The sequence below is a fragment of the Muscardinus avellanarius genome, assembly GCF_963383645.1.
Source record: "Muscardinus avellanarius genome assembly, chromosome: 20".
NCBI classification, from domain to species: Eukaryota; Metazoa; Chordata; class Mammalia; order Rodentia; family Gliridae; genus Muscardinus; species Muscardinus avellanarius.
This window is the reverse complement of record NC_137806.1, coordinates 33071815-33094171: the sequence shown is the minus strand read 5'-3', so window position 1 is coordinate 33094171 and position 22357 is coordinate 33071815. Positions and strand designations below refer to the sequence as shown.

At 43.9% G+C, this 22357-nt stretch overlaps 1 protein-coding gene across 1 annotated transcript in view; it reads right to left on the bottom strand.

The window, feature by feature from the left end:
* The window catches only part of LYST (lysosomal trafficking regulator), a gene marked incomplete at both ends in the record, with an annotated part of 99554 nt that overhangs the window by 23091 nt on the left and 54106 nt on the right, over positions 1-22357 (bottom strand). The window contains 14 exons of the mRNA XM_080717262.1: positions 1242-1486; positions 1896-2048; positions 3280-3335; positions 6530-6591; positions 7187-7283; positions 7364-7509; positions 8901-9089; positions 9320-9396; positions 10183-10359; positions 14919-15125; positions 17599-17780; positions 19125-19316; positions 20863-21015; positions 22063-22229. Of these exons, the coding sequence (XP_080573388.1) occupies positions 1242-1486; positions 1896-2048; positions 3280-3335; positions 6530-6591; positions 7187-7283; positions 7364-7509; positions 8901-9089; positions 9320-9396; positions 10183-10359; positions 14919-15125; positions 17599-17780; positions 19125-19316; positions 20863-21015; positions 22063-22229 (2103 nt within the window). The remainder of the gene's footprint in view (positions 1-1241; positions 1487-1895; positions 2049-3279; positions 3336-6529; positions 6592-7186; positions 7284-7363; positions 7510-8900; positions 9090-9319; positions 9397-10182; positions 10360-14918; positions 15126-17598; positions 17781-19124; positions 19317-20862; positions 21016-22062; positions 22230-22357) is intronic.

The following is a 22357-nucleotide window of genomic DNA, read 5'->3' as shown; positions in this document are numbered from 1 at the left end:
TGAGTACTCCGGATTTCAGATTTTTGGGTTGGGAATGCTCAACTGGTAAAGTCTACGCACAGATCCCCAAGTTCAAAACCCCCCAAATCCGAAAGAGTCTGGGCACACATTTCAGGCCACGATCCTCGACCTGCGAGATCGTGAGCCCAGCAGCGTCCCGCTTCCCAGACGGCGGCTCAGGCAGTCGCTTCCCTGCACTTGCAGACTGTCCTATCTTTGGCAGTAAGAGCCACTTAAGTTGGAGTCTGTCCCTCTGACAAGACTATAACAGTTTTTTTTGTTCTCTGACACAACAAAGTGTCCTAGGTTCATCTTGTATGTTTTCTTCTAATAAGTGTAGGAGAAATGAGAGAACAGGAAATCACCATCTTGCAACCCCTAGTGGAATACCTGATTTAAGTAATAATTAGCAATGGATAAAATCACTAGACACAAGTTCAGGGAGCCTGGACCCCGACTCCCCACCAGCATCACTGGAGCGGGACATGACGGGCCCTGACGTGAGTATGAAGTGCGCATCAGCGTCTGTGAAGGATTCTTGCCAAAAGGGGGGAATCTTAAATCTAAGTAAGGCTTTGGAACTAATTTCCAGTCTCTAAGAAATACAGAGGTTAAAGAAACGAAATAATGTTGCAGGAAGCAATCAGAAAACAAAGAATATGAGGCAGACTACAAAGTAAGTGACTTTTTTTCAACAAGTCACTGTCAGGAGAAACCATACATACAAATAAATCAAAGGCTCTTCTATGTCTACGTGTCTATTTTAGAGATATCCGCAATAAAGAGCAACAGTGGACCTGACTCAAGACAACCAATTATAAAAAGACGTCTCAGATAATCAGGAGGCAGGTGGAAATGGACTAGGTATTGGAGGATACCACAGAACTGTTAACTTTCTTAGATGTGATAAGGGCGCTAAAGCTGTGTAAGAAAATGCCATATTGTTTTTTTTAAGAGAGGCAAACTGTAGAACCCAGAGATGACATAAGAAGTCTGAAATAAAAAGGAAAAGGGAGAGAGGGAGGGAAGGGGGAGGGTAAGAGAGGGGGAGGAGAGGGAGGACGACGCAAGTTTGGTAAAGATCTCCATAATTCGCAGTTGCTGAGTTGGGTGATAAGCATACGGGGTTCATTACACGACCATCTTATTTGTGTGCCTGCCTGAAACTTTTTATAATGAAACTTTAATGGAATAAACACAACCTCTGGACGAAACGCCAAGGCGCTGAGGTTTCCGCTCACCTATAGATGGAGGGGTCGCTGAGGTCCAGCGTCTCGCTGACGTAGTCTGCGAGTATGAACGGGAACACTGGGTATTGCATGAGATCGTTGAAGGATCGGCCGGCGTGTTTGTTTAGGTGAGTCAAATATTCAAAATTGGTGATCTGCCCAGCATACCACAGGTTGGTCAGAGCATTGATGTTGCCATATTCCAGCAAGTTGGGGAGGTTGTTCGTGAGTATGCTGTGGTACACGTCATCGCGGACCTAAACGGGAGGAGAGGAGGGCCCTGACCAATGCAAGAGCGAAGCTGCTGCGGGGGTGGGGGGCACGGCCCTCCCAAGGCTCTGCAAGGGAAAGCAGAGGAGCCGTGGCCGGAGGGGGTGGGTCGGGATGGTGTAGTACAGACACACGGCCCTGCGGCACCGAGCAAGCTGGCACCGTTCCTTTCAGGCACTTTGGGGAATCTAAATTTAACACAGTTTTGAGGGCCACAAACAATGCTTAGACAACCGAGGGCCTACGTTAGGTCTGACTAAGGAATGAGGCAATTTTTATTTTATTTCAGAACACTGAATTAAAAGTGAAAGAAAACAAGCCTTCAAAGAGTTGAAATACTCAGACTGGTCGTGCGGCTGCCTAGACAGCACGGATCTATTACCCAACCTTGGTTACCTTGGTGTTGTCAAATGCTAAGAGGAGGGTCCTGCCATTTGTTAAAAAGATTTCCACAGCATTATCTCTCAGCTGCCACCAGCGCTTGTGAACTTCTTTAATCTCCTCGTATGTCCAGGAGAAGGATGCTGGCTCTAATTCTCCCTGAAGGTTCTAGGATGAAGGGGGGCATTTGCTTTGTGAGAAATAGAAGTTATTATTTTAATTTCAGACTTTTAAAAATAGCCGAACGAAATGAAAAATCCTTCTTTTCGGCAAAATGGTGGGTAAGATTACCTGAACATTCTCCTACTACAAAGCATTTTAAATGCTATGTAAAATTTAGGAATAAAAAAATTGAGACTTCATTTTTGAGACCAGCTTTGGGTCTACAGGAAATGGGGCTGTTGGCACAGTTCCCACGTCTCCCTCTCCTCTACCAGCTCTTATCATTTCCCTTTTATTAATATTCTACATTTGGTGTGGAACACTTATTCCAACTGATGAGTCAATACTGCTAGGTTATTTTTCCTTATCTATGGCTTACATTACAGTGTGCTCTTGGTGTGCATTCGATGGGCTTTGGCAGTGTGTGGTGACATTTGTCCACCATTACCGTAACGTACAGAATAGCTCCACCACCCTAAAGCCCCTGCACCACCTCTGTACCTTCCCAGCCATGGCGACTGCTGATCTCTTCCTGTTGCCATAGTTTTGCTTTCTGGAGAATGTCATATACTTGGAATCATGCTGTATGTAAACTTTTAGGCTCACTTCTTTAAATTCATTAAAATCAAATACGTATTTATCATTAAGCCAAGCATACTCTTATTTAGTAACCTTGCAAATTCATGGCTTAGAACTTGTCCCAAACAAAAAACCTTATTTCTTCCATTAGAGGTACTTTAAGAAGTATTTTAATGGCACAAAGGTAATTCAAATGAATAAAAAGATTTACTATGCAAAAAATGTGAGAAGTCTTTTTATTGTTAATTTTTTTGCTTAATAAGAATATTTCCAGATTATCAAGATGACTTAAGTTCTTCAATTATTCAAAAGTTCCTCTTTTAAGACAGAAGTGGTTGACAGGGAGGGACCTGGGAAGGGCAGAAGTGGCTGTCTGTTGCTATGAGGAGGGTGAGAAGGAATGGATACAGGGATGCCACGGGCACTGGAGGATCGCACTCATACTAGTGACTGCTGGGAGAAGGGGCGAGGCCAGGAGAGAGGCACAGTCTTCTTCCTAAAACAACCTCTGGACGTGTTGGGAATTCGGACCAATCTACAGGTAGAGTGGCAATGGGTAAGCGCTAACGAATCTGCCTGTTCTCTCATTATCCTGCATCTGTGCATTTTTGAAATACACCTAGGTGTAAAGTAAGTGTATTCTTAAGCCTCTACTCACCGAACTTTCAACTGTATCAGAAGCGTTATCTTCCACAAAATACATTCCACATTTACCTGCAGAAAACAGAAAGTGTACATGCATAGTACCATATATGGTTAAAAGCAGGGCCTCTGCTGTCCTTTGGATTCAATTTGAATCCTAGACCTAAAAACAGTTCTCAGTACTCAATAAATAACTTTTTTTGTGTGGGGGTGGTACTGGGGATGGAACCCAGGGGCATTCTACCTCTGAATCTGAATCCAGCCCTATTTTTATTCTTTATTTTGAAACAGGATCTCACTAAGTTGTGGAGAGCCTCACTAAGTAGCTGAGGTTGGCCGCAAACCTGTGATCCTTCCGTTTCAGCCTCCCAAGTACTGGGATTATAAGTGTGCGCCACCACACCTAGCTTCAACAAATATTTTAAAATAGAATCCTTAGGGCTGGGCATGGTGGCGCACGCTTGTAATATCCGCACTTGGGAGGCAGAGACAGGAGGATCGCACAGGTTTGAAGTCAGCTGTGCTGGCTTAAGAGACCCTGTTTCCAAATAAAAAGTATAAAATAGGTCTGGGAGTGTAGCCCGGAGGTAGAAGGGCTTCCAGGAACCCCAGTACCACCCCCCCCCCCACACACACACACATAGAATCCATAGGATCTCAGGCAAGTTACTTAAACTTAGTATGTCTTAATTTCCTTATGAAAGTAAAAAAAAAAAAAAGAGGTGGGGAGGCTGCACTTGATAGTTACTGTGGTTATTACTCCTCATTACTGACGGGCAGTCACTCCTGTGTCAATGCTGCCTATGTGGTCATCACTCCTCATTACTGACGGGTAGTCACTCCTGAGTCAATGCTGGCTATTTATTATTACCACCATTCTTCTAATATCACAAGCATATCGCTTTGCTTATTCTCTCACATACTGAGATGAAGTGGTAAACTAAATTTTCTAGAAACAGGGATTAAAAATAACCCTTAACTATTTCACTGACTAGCTAAATAGCCCCGTTTTTCCTGCCTCCCGGGCTGGCTGCTGCTAACACACATTCCTGTTTCCTGTTTAGAATGTGAGCAGCCACCTGGGGCTCTGCCTCCTGAGTGCTGGTCACCTCGGCTGCCAGGAGGACCACGCTGCACTGGCAGAGCCAGCTTGGCGGAAGGCATCTCCATCCCTGAGGCCACGAGGTTCAGTCCTGAGCAAGGCTGACGCTCCGAGTCTTTGACCTTGGAGGCTGTAGCTTTGACCTGGGTCAGTGACTGTCAAACTCAAAGGGCATAGAGCCTTAGGAGACTCATCAAAACAGGCTGCCCTCCGGAGCTTCTGATTCAGGAAGTCCAGGCTGGGCCCAAGAACGTACATTTCTAAGAAGGTCCTTGTGATGCGAATGTCGCTGATTCAGGCCTCTGCTTTGAGGACAGCTGGCCTACAGCAAATGAATTGATTGTTTAAGGAGATAGAAACCAGGTATAACAACGACTTCACATCTTGAGCAAAACCTTTCCCACCAGAGGTGACTATGGAAGTATCTGTGGAATGACAACCGTGACCCTCTCTCAGAAGCACAATGAGAATATAAATTATGAAAAATATCAAGGTAGATATATTTCTTATGCCTAGGTATATCTGTTATAACAGTAGAAATATAAGTATACGAATAAATTTTTATTTAGCCTAAATAAGTATATAATAAAAGGAATGATTAAATGTAAAGGTATGTACTTATGAAGAAACTCAACTTTATAAAAATTAAATGTCCTTTTCAGAAAACAAAATTTGACTTCTAGCTTGGTGTGTGTATGTGTGTGTGTCTATATGTGTGTGTATGGTAGTGGGGACTGAACTCAGGGTTACTCTATATTCCTAGCCTTTTTTATTTTTTATTTTTAGACAAAGTCTAAGTTATCTAGGCTGGCCTCAAATTTGTGATCCTTCTTCCTAATCCTCCAGAGCAGCTGGGGTTACAGGCTTGGACCACCACGCCCAGCCAAGATGTCACGTCTTAACCGTGAACCATCCGCATTATAGCAGTGCCCCCTTATCCTTGGTTTTGTTTTCTGTGGTTTTAGTTACCTTTGTCAAACATAGTCTAAAACTATTAAATGGAAGATTCCAGAAATAAGTCATTTGTCAGTGCGAGCCGCACGCTCTTCTGAGCAGTGGATGGGCTCTCGCCCTGTCCTGCTCCAGCCCACGTGGGACACACATCACCTCTGCGATCAGCGTGTCCTCGCTGCATATGCTGCCTGCCTGTCAGCCACTCAGTCGCCGTCTCAGTTATCAGATGCACTGCTGTGGATTACAGCGCGTGTGTTCAGGTAGCCCTTATTTTACTTAACAACGGCACCAGAGCATAAGAGTAATGATGGCTGGCAATTCAGATGTGCCAAAAAAAAAAAAAAAAAAAAAAAAGCCAGAAAGTGTTTAACATGAAAGTAACAATAAAATATTTTGAGAGAGTATTTCACATAACTTTGATGACAGTATAGTTACCACACTCCATCTTATTAGTAGTCATTGTTGCTCATCTTTTACTGCGCCTACTTTATCAATTAAGTATTATCATAGGTAGACAGATATAGAAAAACATTAGTAAGCTGGGTTCAGTACTGTCTGTGGTTCTAAGCATACACTCAGGGGACTAGAACATGCCTCTCACAGAGAGAAGCACTGTCTACACAATGTCAAAGCAAACGAGCCTATGTGATCCGGGCGTGGTGGCGCACCTTATAATCCCAGCACTTGGGAGGCTGAGACAGGAAGGATCGCAGCTTTGTGGGCAGCCTCGGCTACTTAGTGAGGCCCTCCACAACTTAGTGTGACCCTGTTTCAAAATAAAGAATAAAACATAGGGCTGGGGGTGTAGCTTGGAGGTAGAATGTCCCTGGGTTCCATCCCCAGTACTGCAAAAAAAAAAAAAAAAAAAAAAGCGCCTATGTGATATAAGATAAGGTTTATCTAATTCAACGGCAATGTATCAAAAATATCTCCAGCTAGCTGGGCATAACGGTGCATGTCCTCCCAGCACTTGGGAGCCTGAGGCAGGAGAATATCAGGTTCGAGGCCATCCTCAGCTACTTAGTGAGGTCCTCTACAACTTACTAAGACCCTATTTCAAAAATAAAAAAATTAAATTAGGGCTAGGGATGTAGCCAGAGGTAGAATGCCCCTGGGTTCAATCCTCAGTACTGTAACAAACAAACAAACAACTTCCAATTAAGAATAAAATAGGTGGGTGAGTATGCATACATTTAAAAACGTTTCTTACCTAACAGTAGTTCACCGGCTGTTTCTCTAGACGGCGCAACACTGATGCATCTCCGATTTACTCTGTCAAACAGATTTAAAATCACCATAATTAATGAGCTCTATCTTGTGGAAGAGTTCAGCAAAGATTTCAGACTAGAGTTTCGATGGTCTTGCCAAAGCCACAGGACAACACTGTGCCATTTGTGACATTTTAGTAGAAGAGGGAATGAGTGAGACCTTTAGAAAAGGTGTATAGTCCCTCTAAGCTGCATGTAGAAGACAGGATCTGGCTATACCAAAGAGGCTGCGATGCCTCTTTTCAGTAATAAGCAGACGTTTTTATGCCACTGGCACTTCCAATGCACACAGGAAGCCTAGTATTCTAGGGGAGAGGGTCTTTGGAGTCAGGGAAGCTCTCGGTTCTTACAGAGCAGTTAGAGTCTGCTGCAAACACATACACCTGCCAAGGAGGAGCACAGAGCGCAGAGGACAGCGGAGCCCGAGGGGCTCTGGTCAGGAACGCCTCCTGGGCTGCCACCCACTCTCGGGCTGTTTTGAGTCTCTCTTGTTTAGGACTTTCCTAAAGCCCAGGCACTATCTGAAAAGAAACAGTCTGTAACCCACAATAAACAATATGGATTCACGAGAGAGCAAAGCGCCATGGGCTCCAGTGTACCTTATAGATTCACTCGCAGCTTTGTCTTTGACAGTAGAAGAGAAGGAAGAATGAGTTTTGTCTTCGAACAGGTAAGAAAGTGGTGGTTTGGCCACATCTGTTGAGGAAAAAGAGCTTATCATCTAATGGCAGCGGCTACGTGCTGTAGTCACAGGCGGAGGCAGAAGCCGCCAGTACCTTCTGACTTCTGTCTGTCTCTCAGCAGGTACTTGTTTGGAACGGTTAAGTAGCATCTCTGCAGGCGCCTCCTCTCCCGGTTGGGCCCCTCTGTTGGATCCAACTGCCATGAGGTTGGGTAGTAGACGGGGTCGTACCAGACTGCGCTGCAAGTGGGAATGAAAGGACGGGCAAGAGGGCACTTGAGGACTTCCAGCTCCAGAAAGCCGTTACAGAGGGAGTAAACGACTCCCAAGGACCTGTTCAATGACAGAAACTCTAGGAGGCGGAGGTGCGGCTCAGCGGTGGGGCGCGTGACCAGCCCTGGGTTCTAGCCCAACCCTGCAAACTCAAGATGAGCAAACAGAGCTACAGATGTAGACCACGGGATGCACAAATACGGAATAAAAGTAACACAAGAGTGAGCTTCCTTCCACTCCTGAGTCCTGGCTTCTGAGTATTATTCTGGAGCAAGCTCTGCTTCTAGGTTCTTGCGTCTTTAAATTGTTTTAATATATATCACCACTACTATAAAAACTTGAGCAAGAAATAATATTTATTTATTTATTTATTTATTTGGTGGTACTGGGGCTCCTGGAAACCCTTCTACCTCCGGGCTACACTCCCAGACCAGTTTTTATATTTTTATTTGGAAACAGGGTCTCTTAAGCCAGTGAGGCTGGCTTCGAACCTGTGCGATCCTCCTGTCTCTGCCTCCCAAGCGCCGGGATTACAAGTGTGCGCCACCACGCCCGGCCAAGCAAGAAATATTAACACACTGCATTTAGGTGGCTAGCTAATAAAAAAGTCCTCTTTCCAAATTAATTTTTAATATTTCTCATGTGTTTACTTTCTAATGTAACAAAATTGGTCCCTTTTTGTGGTATATATCACACTTTTAAAAAGGTTTTAAAATGATTTCTATATTACATAAAATAAAACAGACCATATTAAATATATTTTTAGAAATAAATGAGAGAAAAAAACTACCCTTGATCCTACTACCCTATACATTTTCTTTCACTTTTAATATTCATTTAAAATTTTTAGTTATAACAATGACATTTTCATATTTCTGTGTCCTGTCCTCTTTTGTTAAGTACAGAGTAACCTTTGTTAACATCATTTAAAGTGGCTGCCAAATATGACACCGAGTAGAAGCATTCATATGACTAGAAATCATTTATGTGAGCCTATACAATATAAAATCATAGTCGTATAATATTTATATGATGATGTGAATCATATAAAGTCTTAGCTAGAAAAAGATCTATTTCTCAACTCTTGTATCAGTGGTTTCTCTGTTTTATTGCAAAGACCATATTTTAAGATTAAAGTCAATTTTACTGTTTGAAATAACTAATACCTCTCCCTTTCCCCTAAAATAATAGTAAAAAAACTCATATGATTATTCTTTAAGATAAAAAAATCACCAATGAATAAACAAAAATGCTTAAACTATGGGAGTAATTTTCCCACTGAGTGCCAGGACGAGAGGAGCACTGGGCGGCGCCGTCACACGCCTGCTCGCTCTCCCGGCCGCCCGCCCAGTGCTCACCGGTCGTGCGTGAGCTGCTGCGTGAGCTCCTGCCAGTGTCTGCTGGCGCTCAGGTCCACCTTGTACATTCCTCGGATGTGCTGGATCACCTTTTTCCTCTCAATTCCTTGGGAGAGAGACACTGCCTGTGTGATATCAGCAGCTATTTTAGATATGTCTTTTGATTTTGAATCGAGACGCTGAAAGAGACTAAACGAAGACCGTCCATAAGTGTATAAGGAACATTTATCAAACGCTTACCATCTATCAGAACATAATGCTTTCAGACTGAAAGTTTACATGACAGTGGTTCAGAAGCAGAGTCTCCTGGCACGCAGGATGCCCTGGTTTGGTCCCCAACATGACAGAAGACCCCGAACCTCCACAAACCCACACCCGAGTGGCCAGGCTGACGGTGGCGGCGCAGCCACGCAGCTCACCTCTGCTGGTTGTTATTCACGGTTCTCTGCCACGAGGCCCTGCTTGTGCCTTCTTCGGCTTCATATTTCTTTTGTTCCTAAGAGATTTGGAGGATGACATATTATATAAAACCCACGTTCTCATCGTGGCCAATGCTGCAGCTCAGGCCCAACAAACTATGTTTAAAACTAAGTTGCTGGGCGTGGTGGGCTTGTAATCCCCGCGCTTGGGAGGCGGAGACAGGAGGATCGTGCAGGTTCGAAGCCAACCTCGCTGGCTTAAGAGACCCTGTTTCCAAATAAAAATATAAGATAGGTCTGGGAGTGTAGCCCAGAGGTAGAAGGGTTTCTAGGAACCCCAGTACCACCAAAAAAACCCCAAACAAACAAAAAACAACAACAAACTAAGTTAACAACAACAACAAAGAATATCCACAGGAGACCAGAATATTAAAATAAAATAAACAAACCACTTGACATAATGTAGTGATTCTTCTTTCTGCACAATCTGGGTTACAGAAATTGAGGGTAGAATAGTCCACCTGGGCTGACAAATCTCATGAGTTTTTGCTTCCTTGTTTGATTTTCATTGAAGAACCCACAACTCAAGGTAGGGTTCAGTAGGGTTCAACTTGGTGGTCACTATAAAAGTCTGTCCTTCACCAAGGGTTACTGATAATGGATGAGGCTGACGGTAGAGAATAAAAGGCCCCTTAACGTAGCTTGCTTTCTGTCTTGTCATGAAAAAGCACACACTATATAGTGAAAAATATTAATTTCGAGCTTTTCTTTAGCGATAGTCTATAGTTAAAACAATCCTTCAATCTTTTTACATTTGTTCTTAATGTATGTCCTGAAAAATAACCGTGGCTCCAGTAACTCACCTCTTGGATGATCTTCAGCAGGTCCGGCTTTGACGGCGCGCTGGGCGGGATGCACTTGTGACCGCACAGTTTTAAGGCATTCATAAGCAGCTCTGCTGTGTCCAGCTCTCCTTCAGCCAGCTCGTCTCGGTGATTATGTATCAACTCCGACAAGTACAGAGCTAACTTGGCTCCATGCTTAAAAAAAAAAGGTAATATATATATTTTTAGTAGTAAAGAATTTTTTACTTCTTCTTAAACTGTAAATTAAATTAAATTGCTAGGTTTTACTTGGCTGGATCTGACTCGAGTATATCAGCTACAAAAGATATTCTGGGAACAAATGAATTTTAAGCAGGCACTGGGTATCCGATGACATTAGAGGGTTGTTGCTAATTTTGTTAGGTATAATAATGTTATGATTCCATGGAAGAAAACGCCTTTAAAAAGAATCTGGGAAATGTCATAATTTCTATATTTTACCTTAATTGAGAAAAAGAAGACATGGTGCCAATGGATGAAACACTGGATGTTAAGCTTGGCAGCGACGTGGTACTCGGCACGCGTGCTCTCAGTATATTTCTCTTGTAAAAGGTTAAACAGAAGCATGCTAACTTGCATGCTTTGGGGGAAATGCAGGATTTGTTCAAGGAACAAGGGAGATCAGGTAAGGAGAAAGGAAAAGGTTTCTTAGTTTTCCTCACAGAAAAGCGAAGAGGAAAACTTTCCTTTAACTGTAAAAAGAAGAAATATGCATATTCATTCTTTTCCCTCTGCTTTTTGTCAGAAGTTGGCAAAAGTTCCAGAAAAAGGTCTATCTTGGCTCATTTATTCACTGCTCTCGGGGAGCAAGAGGTGGGAGCTCCGGAGCCTGTGGGAGACGAGCAGGCTCCGCACACAGGCCTGTCCCGGGAGGGTGGCCTGGGCCAGTCCTCCACGGCAGACCTTCGTGACCGGGGTCGGTCCTCCATGCAGACCCTCCTGGCCTCCTCCACGGCAGACCCTCGTGGCCTGGGCCAGTCCCACGCAGACCCTTGTGGCCGGGGCCAGTCCTCCACGCAGACCCTCCTGGCCGGGGCCAGTCCTCCACGCAGACCCTCCGGCCAGAATTACTGTGCCTCTTAGGGTGGTCACAGTGTCCTTTGCAGTACAAGCTTAACCGAAGTCTGGTTTGTGCTTTTTAAAGTGACCCTTTCATCACACAGGTACTGCACCTGATTGTAATGTGTGTACAATGTAGACAGTTTTGTCAACAAGTTAAATGTATAGCTTTTCCTTCAAAATTTCTGCGCTGATACAAATGCCACGGCGCTTGGCTTTATGGCATTTTAAACTGAAAAGTATTAAATGTCAACAGATAGATCTAGAAATGACTACACTTTGGGTAATATTTAAATTAACACACAGAATCACATCGTGTCATTCCCCAAAGCATAAGAGGAACATACGCAATGGTGAAAATAGAAAGCTCATTTTAATGCAACATTTAGGCGCGTTAGTCAGAAGACAGCTGCTACCTGACCGAGAGAGGAAGGGGGACAGATGCTGTGTGAGTAAAAGGCTCCAAGAGTTGGCAAATAAAGGGAAGTGGTAAGCGACTGGGATATATGCACGTCTTAAAGTAATGTTCTTGATATATCTTTTAAAATATTGCAGCTTAGTATTTGGTGGCATTCTAAAATTATCTTGGAAAAACTATCAGAAATGGTTTTATTCATTCTGAATATGCAAAGAAGCACATGATTTTCTTAAACACCAAGATGACTCTAATATCTAGGTTTACCATTCTATGATCAATCACTTATTGATTATAGATTCTGGGACCTCTTCCATCAACAAATAAGTGACAATAAAAAAATGAGAAAGGAGAATTTTTGTAGATTAAAAACATTTAAGACACAAACAAATGCAATGTGTGGGCTTTTTGGGATCTGGAACAAAGCAAATTATAAAAATTGTAAGAAATTAGGAAATTTTTTAACACTGACTCGGTATTAAATGATAATAATGAGTTCTGTTAATATTATTGAGAAGAGCAGGTAGAAAAAGGTCTTTATTGGGTATAGATACAATCTGAAGCATCTAAAAGTGGAAAGATTTGATACTTGAGGTTTATTTCAAAACACTACACTGCAAAGAAAAACTAAAGCTGGGTAGTGGTCATGTGGAATCCGTTTTTGATTCTCCCAGTTTTAGATATTTTGAAAATTCCCAAGATGGGCACAGTGGTGCACGCTTATAATCCCAGTACTTGGGAGATTGAGACAGTAGGATCGCAGGTTCGAGGCCAGCCTCAGCTACTTAGTAAGGACCTCCGCAACTTAGTGAGACTCTGTTTCAAAATAAAGAATAAAAGCTGGGTGTGGTGGCACACACTTGTAATCCCAGCATTTGGGAGGCTGAGACAGGAGGATCCGGGTTTGCAGCCAACCTCAGGTACTTAGGGAGGCCTTTTGCGACTCAGTGAGGCCCTGTTTCAAAATAAAGAATTAAAAAATAGGACTGGGGGTGGAACTTTGAGGTAGAATGTCCCTGGGTTCAATCCCCAGTATCACACACACACACACACACACACACACACACACACACACACACACAGAAAAGAAATAAAATTCCTATAGCATGCTTAAAAACTCAGGAAGAGCACTTTTGTGTGGAGGTGGCCAGGAGGTTAATATGGTGGCATAAGGAAAAGTGCAAATGCCTGGGCCAGGCTTGGGAGGTTGACATGAGAGAGAGGCAGGTGCTGGGAGGACCTGGCGAATTAAGGACTGGCTTTGGGGTGAGCAAAGCTGAGAGCAAAGGTCAAGGGAGGCCAGTGGTCCAGGGGGAGGAGGCGAGCCCACCCGGAAGAGGACGGCGACGCCGGGTTGGCAGCGGGGAGCGGCATCTTCACGGAGGAGAAAGGAAAGGAGGAACCCTCGGTTCTCCACAGGACACCACGGGGCTGTACAAAACCACGTGCCTCTGTCTTGGAGTGTCTCAGTGCTGGGACGCACCCTCTGAGAGGGCTTGGACCCACCATAGGACACATTTGAGTTGTACAGGTGTTGAAAGGGGTGCCCGCGCACTGCTGTCTTGATTTCATAGAATTCACATGCAGTGAAACACATGGCTAGGTACTAGGTGCTTGCTCCTAGGATTTTGGACCATTGCAAACACCCAGGTCACCACCACCCCAAACATGAGGATCTTATTTTTATCACCTGTGGAGGGGTCCTCGTGCCCCCTTCTCACCCCTTCCCGGTCTCTCCAGCCCCCCACAGGATAAGAGCCGCCACGCCTGAGCTGTGCTTGTTCTTGGACTTGGCATGAACAGGAGCAAGGCTGTGTCTTCTCTGAACGGCTGCCCTTCGCCAGCTCAGGTGTGTTTGAAATCCATCCTAATGATGATTCATACGTCGTGATCATCAGTGGCCCGCTCCTTTCTACTGCTGTACAACAGTTCATTGTATAACTATAGCCCAGTTTGTTTATCTATTTACTCTCCTGTTGATAGACATTTAGGTTATTTCTACTTGGGGGCTGTTATGAAAGATATTCTTGTACAAGTCTTTTTATGGACATACATTTTAATTTCTTTTGCATAAAGATCTAAAAGTTGCGTAATAGGGTCACCAGTAAGATATAAGTTTAATTTTATAAGAAATTGTTAAACCATCCTTCAGCATGGCTTGATGTGCCATTTAAACTCCGTAGCCCTCTTGAGGTGATAGAGCTAAGAGTCTGAAAAGTTAAGTATTTGGTTTTAATCATTCCAAGTGATCAAAAATCTTTTCTATTTTAACTGTGAATATTTTTTTAAAATATGGTTTATGGCCGGGCGTGGTGGCGCACGCTTGTAATTCCCGCACTTGGGAGGCTGAGACAGGAGGATCGTGCAGGTTCGAAGCCAGCCTCAGCTGGTTTAAGAGACCCTGTTTCCAAATATATAAAAAATAGGTCTGGGAGTGTAGCCTGGAGGTATAAGGCCCCTGGGTTCCACCCCCAGTACCACCGCAAAAATAAAATAAAATAAAATAAAATAAAATAAGGTGTATGTACTCTTTCTTTATGGTGCTGGGGATTAAACCAGGAGCATTATACCTCTGAGCTAAGTACACCCTCAGCACTATTTTTTATTCTTTAATTTGAAACAGGGTCTCACAAAGTTCCAGAGGGCCTCAAAAATATGGTGTATGTATTTTTGAGATATTCAATATAGATGTTTCACAGGTAATACAATGCTTTTCAGAGTCTCCAAACACTTATTTTAAAAAAAAGAACACTTAAAGCCAGATATGGTGGTGCACATCAGTAACCCTAGGACTTGGGAGGCCGCAACAGGAGGACCATACATCTGAGGAAGCCCCAGCAATTTACTGAGACTCTCAGCAACGCAGACAGTTTTTAAAACAAAATTTGTAAAAAGGGCTGAGGTATAAGTCAGAGGTAGAATGTACTTAGGATTAATCCTCATTACCACAAAAACAAAAAACAAAACAAAAACTTTAAGATACAGTAACAAATTACAAAGAATCTCAGATATGGAACTTCCTAACTTAAGCACTGGAAAAAGACTGGGAAATAAGCAGAGAAACCAAACGGAGCCTGTATAAAAGCATCTGAAGAAAGACCTCAGGTTAATTTTAATTTGTTTGGCAAGAAAGCTATCTTCAAGACATTAGCCATGAAAATACAGTTTAACTTTAATTCCTGTTCTGAAAGACTGTATTTTGCAAAAGGTGTGACTATTTATCATATGCTGAGATACTTACTTGCGGGGACGGGCTGAGACAGTCTCGCAGTATTTCCTGATGATTTGGTTCATGAACTATTTCAAATATTTGCTTTCTCTCCTGTGTGGTGCGGGCTGGTGACAGAATGTGCACGAGCAGTCTCCCGAGCTGCATGCGGAAGGTCTCCTTGCAGGAGCACAGGATCTTGGTCCATTGTTGCTTGGAGCCACTGGACTTACTTGAACCCTTAAACCAAAAGAGGATTGCATTACCTGTCTATCACCCATCCATCCATCCATCCATCCATCCATCCATCCATCCATCCATCCATCCATCACTTATCATCTGTATCTATCATATCCATCCATCCATCTATGGAGGGTAAGACAGGAGAATTGCAGGTTCTAGGCCAGTTTCAGAAACTTTGTGAGACTCCCAGCAACTTGGCAAGATCCTGTTTCAAAATAAAAATTAAAAGAGCTGGGGTGCTCAGAGGTAGAATTTTCCTGGGTTCAATCTCCAGTACCAAAGAAAAAAGGGGGGGGATAGGGATATATATAGCTCAGAGGTACAGTGCTTGCACAGCATGCATAAGGTCCTGGGTTCAATTCCCAGCACCACAAAACAAAACAAAGCAAACCCCAACAACAACAAAAACTATTAGCCAGGTGTTGCGGGCACGCCTGAAATCTCAGTACTTGAAGGCTGAGATAGGAGGATCAAAGGTTTTAAGCCAGCTTCAGCAACTTAGACTGTTGAAAAAAGGCTGGGGATGTCACTGAATGCCCCTCGGCTCAGCCCCAGTACCAAAAAAAAGAAGAGAAAAACCAGGAGGGAAGTAGAATCAGATTTCCTAACAAGGACGTGCCAACTTCACATGGGCCCAGAGAAGATGGGGCACGTTTTGCTCTGGATTTGTTTTAACGGTCAAAGTCATAAAATACCCATGTAGATGGGCGTTTAAGAGAAATGGCTGTGAGACGAGAATCACAGCAGCGGTTTTCACAATCACTGACATGTAGAAACAATCCCCGTGTCCATCAGTGGCTGCAGAAAGGGTCTCCAGCCAGGCGTGGTGGAGCACGCTCGTAACCCCAGCACCTGGGAGACTGAGATGGGAGGATCGCAGGTTTGCAGACAGCTGCAGCTACTTAGTGAGGCCTTTCGCAACTCAGTGAGACCCGGTTTCAAAAATATAGAATAAAAAAATATTAGGGCTGGGGGTGTACTTCAGAGGTAGAATGCCCCTGGATTCCAAACACACACAGACTATAGGCGGTGCAAGCATGTGCAGGTGTCACTTGGCTCGGAAGGCAGTCGTTTCCCCAGAGTGCTTCCACACGCACGAGCCTTGAAAGCAGCATCTGAGTGAAATAAGCCACATCCAGAGGGACACGGACCACGACTTCACCACCAGGGGAGCTGAAACCCCCACACGCACAGGGACCGAGAGCCAGCAGTGCTTCTTGGCTCTGGGAGATCGGCAAGGGCAGCTACTGGCCAAGAGCAGTTTCAATTTGGGATAAAGGAAAAGTCCTAGAGATGGAGGCTATGTAGAGATGGTTACACAACAATGCGCACAGACTTAACACCTCTGGCTTCAATGTGTTAAGATGGTAAGTTTTGTTATACATATTTTACTGTAATAAAAATAAAAAGGAATGAAAAAGCTAAAATCCTAAGCATTTATTTATTTATTTATTTATTTATTTATTATTTATTTATTTGGTGGTACTGAGGATGGAACCCTTCTACCTCCAGGCTACACTCCTGGAGACAGGGTCTCTTAAGCCAGTGAGGCTGGCTTCGAACCTGCGCGATCCTCCTATCTCCGTCTCCCAAGCGTGGAGATGACAAGCGTGCCCCACCACACCCGGCTAAAATCCTAAGCCATTTAAAAAATTACCAAGAGCTAAGAATTATATATTGAAAAAATAAAACTATCAGATAATAATGGCAGATAGCCCACCTGACTTAGTCCTACAATATTGAGTATAATAGTCACAGATCCAGAATGCATAGAAGAGGACCATCAATTTTCCCTAACAAATAATAAACTAGGCTGTTTCAAATGCGGCTCCCACTCTTCTGATCAAATTACCTGTCTTGAGTTCAAAACTCAAATTGGTATGTTTTAGAGTTTATTCTGAGTTTGAGAATGACTATTATTCTTAGCCTTAAAGGCCCTGAGTGATTTAATTCTTTTTTTTTTTTTTTTTTGGTAGTACTGGGGTTCCTGGAAGCCCTTCTACCTCCAGGCTACACTCCCAGACCTATTTTTACATTTTTTATTTGGAAACAGGGTCTCCTAAGCCAGCGCGCGCGGCTGGCTTCGAACCTGCGCGATCCTCTTGTCTCTGCCTCCCAAGCGCGGGGATTACAAGCGTGCGCCACCACGCCCGGCGAGAGTGATTTAATTCTAAGTGAACTGAGCTTTGTTCTTCTGCTTCAAGCCAGAAACGACGATCTAGTTTAGATTTAGAGACTGTAACTACCGCGACCGGCTGCTGGTGTCTATGGAGTGAACCAACCGACTTGCTCCCGTGGGACATGGTACAGGAGCCCGACACCTGTCAGTACTGTCCACGTCACTTGACTCTATCCTATCACTAAAAATTCGAGTCTCAAAAGAACACAAAGAAATATGGTTTTAGAAATACACATCAAGCCTCTATTCCTTTTGTATGAATGAATATTGCCAAGCAACCAGTTTACTTACAATCAACACCTTGAATCCTTCTACCAGATATGTAAAGATTTCTTTCTGAAATGGATTGAAAGTAGAAGGCTGTTCATGATGCATATTTTCCTCTGAAAATTCTGTCTGGGAAACTGAAGTCTTGCTTTGAGTTGTTGCATTTTCTGGAGTTCTTAAAATGTCAACAATGTCTGAATTAAGCTCTGAATTTAAAAAAGAAATTAAAAATTCGTCAGTATAAATGGTAATGCTTGCAAAAATATTCTGTGCAATTTCCAATTTAGTTTGCACACTATAAATGTAGTGAGTATACTAGATATAGTAGATATGATAGAATAGAGAAAATGAATTCTCCTGAAACAATGTAGAAACTTAAAAATAATGTAAGTCCTAAAATTCTAAATTACAGATTTACTTTACTAATGAAGATGATTTAAACTACAAAATTGCTAAGACCATAAGATTTTTGTACAAATCAAGCATAAGGAGCTCGTCATATTTCCGTCAGATGGACGACAAAGCCGTCACTGCATGTGCTATCCAGTCCAGTGCCAACCTGCTCCAGTGTGAATAGCCCCAAACTGGAAACAACTCAGATGCCCTTCGGCATTTGAGTGGCTGAACACAAAGTGGTATGTCCACTCCAGGAACACAGCAAAGAATAAAAATAACTATTGAAACTGGGAAGCCTGTCCGGAGAATTATGCTGAACACAAAAAGCCAACCTCAAAGGCTATCGACTATCGGATTCTACTTATATAACATTCCTTTTTTGTGCCAGGTCTCAGTTCACTATGTTGCCCAGGCTAGTGTGGAATTCCTGGGCTTGAGAGGTTCTGCGGAGCGTTGGGACCATAGGTGCATATCATTGTTCATGCCCAGCTTATAGTAACAATCTTGAAATAACAAAAACAGAAATAAATGGAGGACAGAGTCCAGGTTGCCAAGGATGAGGAGGGTGTACAGGGGGAGGGTGGCTGTGAAGGGGCAGCAGGAGGTCTCGTGGGATGAGAGTGTGCCGTTTCTTACAGCAGCGAGTCACTACCCTGATGACGATACCGCACGACAGTTTTGCAAGATTCATCGAGGGAAACAGGAGAAAGACAGACATTCTCTTTCTACATTATTTCTTAACAACTGCATGTGAATTTATAACTATCTCCAAAGAAAAGCCAGAAAACACTGGAGGTGCCAACTAGTTTTAAAATCAATGGTCAGTCTGGGCTCCCACTTACCACATGAAATCGTGAAGGTTTGTCCCAGACTATCAACTCAAAGGAAGAAATCCTTTAATAATGTGGATGTTAAAAAACAAAACAAAAAAAATGTGCTTAGTGAGACCCTGTTTCAAAATAAAGAATATAAAAATAAAAAACTGGGCTGGGGTTGTCGCTCAGAGGTAGAATGCCCCTGGGTTCAATCCCCGGTACCGCAAAACAAAACAAAACAAAACAAAACAGAAAAAGGTGACCCTGAATCGGCTCCCTCTGAAGTGATTCCTCGTTTATTTCGATATTTAAGAAGAACAAGTCCATCCGAGGGCCTACCTTGGTAGACGACCCTGTTGACGGCCAGCACGGTGAGCCTCTGCAGCCGCTGCGCGAGCTCGGCCTCAGTGGCCTGGCTCGGGTTCTCCTGGCTCGCCCTCCTCTGCATCATGGCGTGCAGCTCGTCGCTGGCCACCACGCGCATTTTCATCAGAAGAGATTCGGTTTGAGCCAGGGGGAAATTTCGAGGACCTTCAGGTATATAAATTAAAACGTGCCCAGACAGAGTTAGCTACAGTCAAGGAAGCCATTTTTACTGCCGTGTTGTGATTATTAGACCATGAAAAGGAAGATGTGTTACAAAGTTAATTTATACAAAGTTAATTTATACAAAATGATTAAGAGAAAGTGGTTTTCTCCCTCCTTGAGGAAGTGTAACAGTACTGCTGGTCTCAAAGCCCCAAATGACGATGTCGAAGCCAGCGAGAGCACGGTCCAGTGGCTACCATTTGTCAAAGTTTGAGTCTTCTGTAGAACCCGGAGTACTAGATGTGCAAAAGTGGCTCAGAATGTTTTGATAAAATATTTTCGAGTACTGTTTCACTTCCCTGGACTCCAAAATCATCCACAGAATTTTAAAGTACACCATATTTTAATAAGACCATTGCTATTTCTGGATAATTGCTACTGTTGGATTTTATAAAGCAGTTTTGGAAATTGTATGTAGTGGCAAAGTAGAAATCAGCCAATAAAAGTGAAGAGCTGAGACAGGTGAAGACAAGCCAGTGATTCGCCACTGAACCCATCTGGGCACTGCCTCATTGGAACTCAGCCCCTGCACACAAGCCTTCCCTGAGGAGCGTCTCCTCCATCAGGCAGGCAGGAGTGGCTGTGCGCTGTTACTGCACCTGCTGCGGGAGCTGCCACCCACGGAGGGCATCCAGGAGGAGACGTGGGGGAGGAGTCCTGATGTAACTGCCCGAAGGAGAAGGGCATCGGAAGTTGACCATAGGAACGAAAATGGCATCGTGGTAGGTGAGGAATAACGGAACCCTTCATTGGAATTGAACCTTTGTTTTAAATTATGAAAACATATATCAATTTCTAGAAATAACCCCTATGAAATTTTTTATATATGAACTCTTTATACCAAAAGTAAAATTAAAAACGACAGACATGGAGGCTAAGGGACTGGGCTCTGTTCTTCGGGGAGGAGGGAGCTCAGGGCTGGGAGCAGAAGAATGCCATGAGTGTAGGTTGTGGGAAGACTGATCTGGAATGCAAGTGTGTCTAAGTCCCTCAGGCATGTGAGAAGTGAAGACTGGGTGTGATGAAGTCTGCTGGAGAAACAGCATCCCAAACCATGAGCACCCAGGCTCCACAGTCTGGGTAACTGTCCACGGAGAGTGTGGGATCCCCGGGCCCTAGCGGTCCCTGCGGGGCCTGCCGGAGGTGCTGGCTGTGGCCATGGGGTGGGAGGTGTCAACCCATCTCAGAAGCTTTCAACAAATGCTAAATGTGTTTACTGAGGAACCCCCTATACTTATCAATAGTGAAAATAGCGTGTTTGGTGTATTTGAAGTAAAGATTCATGATCTGACTGGTAGAAATGATAGCAGTAGAAACCCTCCTGAGCTGTATTAGTGTATTTAAACGTATTACATCACTGCAAAGCATGTATTCATGCCCAGTTTAAGCTAAGAAATATTCTTAAAACGTGAATGACATCAGAATGGAGGAAAGGCCAAGTTACCTTCTTTTTATAATTATTAAAATACAATATTGTTTCCGTACTCACCAGCAATACTTTTCCGCTTCTGAGAAGTTATGCGGGGGGGCGCGGAGGGGAGCCGCGAGGGGTCTGCAAGGCCTTCGGAGCCGTGGTTCGCCGCGCTTCTTATGAACTCCATGGCGGCCTGGAGAACTCGAAGCTGCAGCGCAAGAGCTGTGCCTAACACAGAGGACACTGAGTGTCTCCAAGAAAAGGGGTCGTTACCTAGTGGACTTACTTAATATCGAAACAATAACGTCTTATTAGATAGAAATAGAAAAATTTTAATCAATATGAGACCTCAATGCTAGTCTGTATTTTTAGACTGTGTTTAAAAGTAATTTTAAAAGGTGCTGTGGGTTCAATCCCCAGTACACACACACACACACACACACGCAGCAATTTTAAAGCACATTTTCAAATGGCCACCATAAAAAACCTGCTTTTTTTTTTTTAATGGTAGTGGAAATGGAACCCAGGGGCATTTCTACCTCTAGGCTATACTCCCAGACCTATTTTATACTTTATTTGGAAACAGGGTCTCACTAAGTCGCTGAGAGCCTCACTAAGGAGCTGAGGCTGGCTTCGAGCCTGTGCGATGCTCCTGTGTCAGCCTCTCAAGTACTGGTTGCCTGGCAACCATAAAAAAAACCTAATGGAAGCTGGGCGTGGTGGCGCAAATTGTAATCCCTGTGCTTGGGAGGCGGAGACAGGAGGATCGCGCAGGTTTGAAGCCAGCCGCGCGCGCTGGCTTAGGAGACCCTGTTTCTAAATAAAAATATAAAATAGGTCGGGGAGTATAGCCCGGAGGTAGAAGGGCTTCCAGGAACCCCAGTGCCACCAAAAAAAAAAAAAAAAAAACCTAATGGAAAAATATTAACTCTTAAGTCTATTTAATTTACATAATTCTTTCAGAGGCTAGTGTTTTCTGCGTAGGCCAGCGTCAGCCGGCAGTCCTAACTCTCACAGGGCCACTAAGGGAAGCTGCAGGTGTCCCTGCGCACCCTGCACAGCCAGCCTCCCGCTGCTGCTCCAGGCCGCTGGTGGCTGCAGCGCGCACCAGGGCCTCAGTCCCGACGGCTGCCGCTCTCAAAGGCTGCTTTTCAGAGCCAATCACCAGCATCAGAAACTTAAGGTTGAACTTTCAGAAAAGGAGAAAGCAAGCGGGCCCAAATAAAATGCTTGGCTACTACACTACTCCCCAAATCCACAAGAATTCAGTCTCACTCTGTGTCCGCTCGCTTTTGCTATTTTGGAGGTATCCCAGCAGCACGATGAGGTCTTCGATGACTCTGAAGTACTGTGGTCCCGAGGAGCTGCAGGCATGAATCGTGACTGCGATGAACAGCTGCTGCATGTCGCAGGCCAGTGATCTGTACTCACTCGGAGGGATGCTGACGATGACAGAAGACAAAACCAGGGATAATTGTAAGAAAAGCGTGCGTTCACTCAAGCACCACAGCAGGTTGGCACATGTGCACGCTAGGAATAGAAGAAAGAAGACAGGCAGCAACTCTTGTTG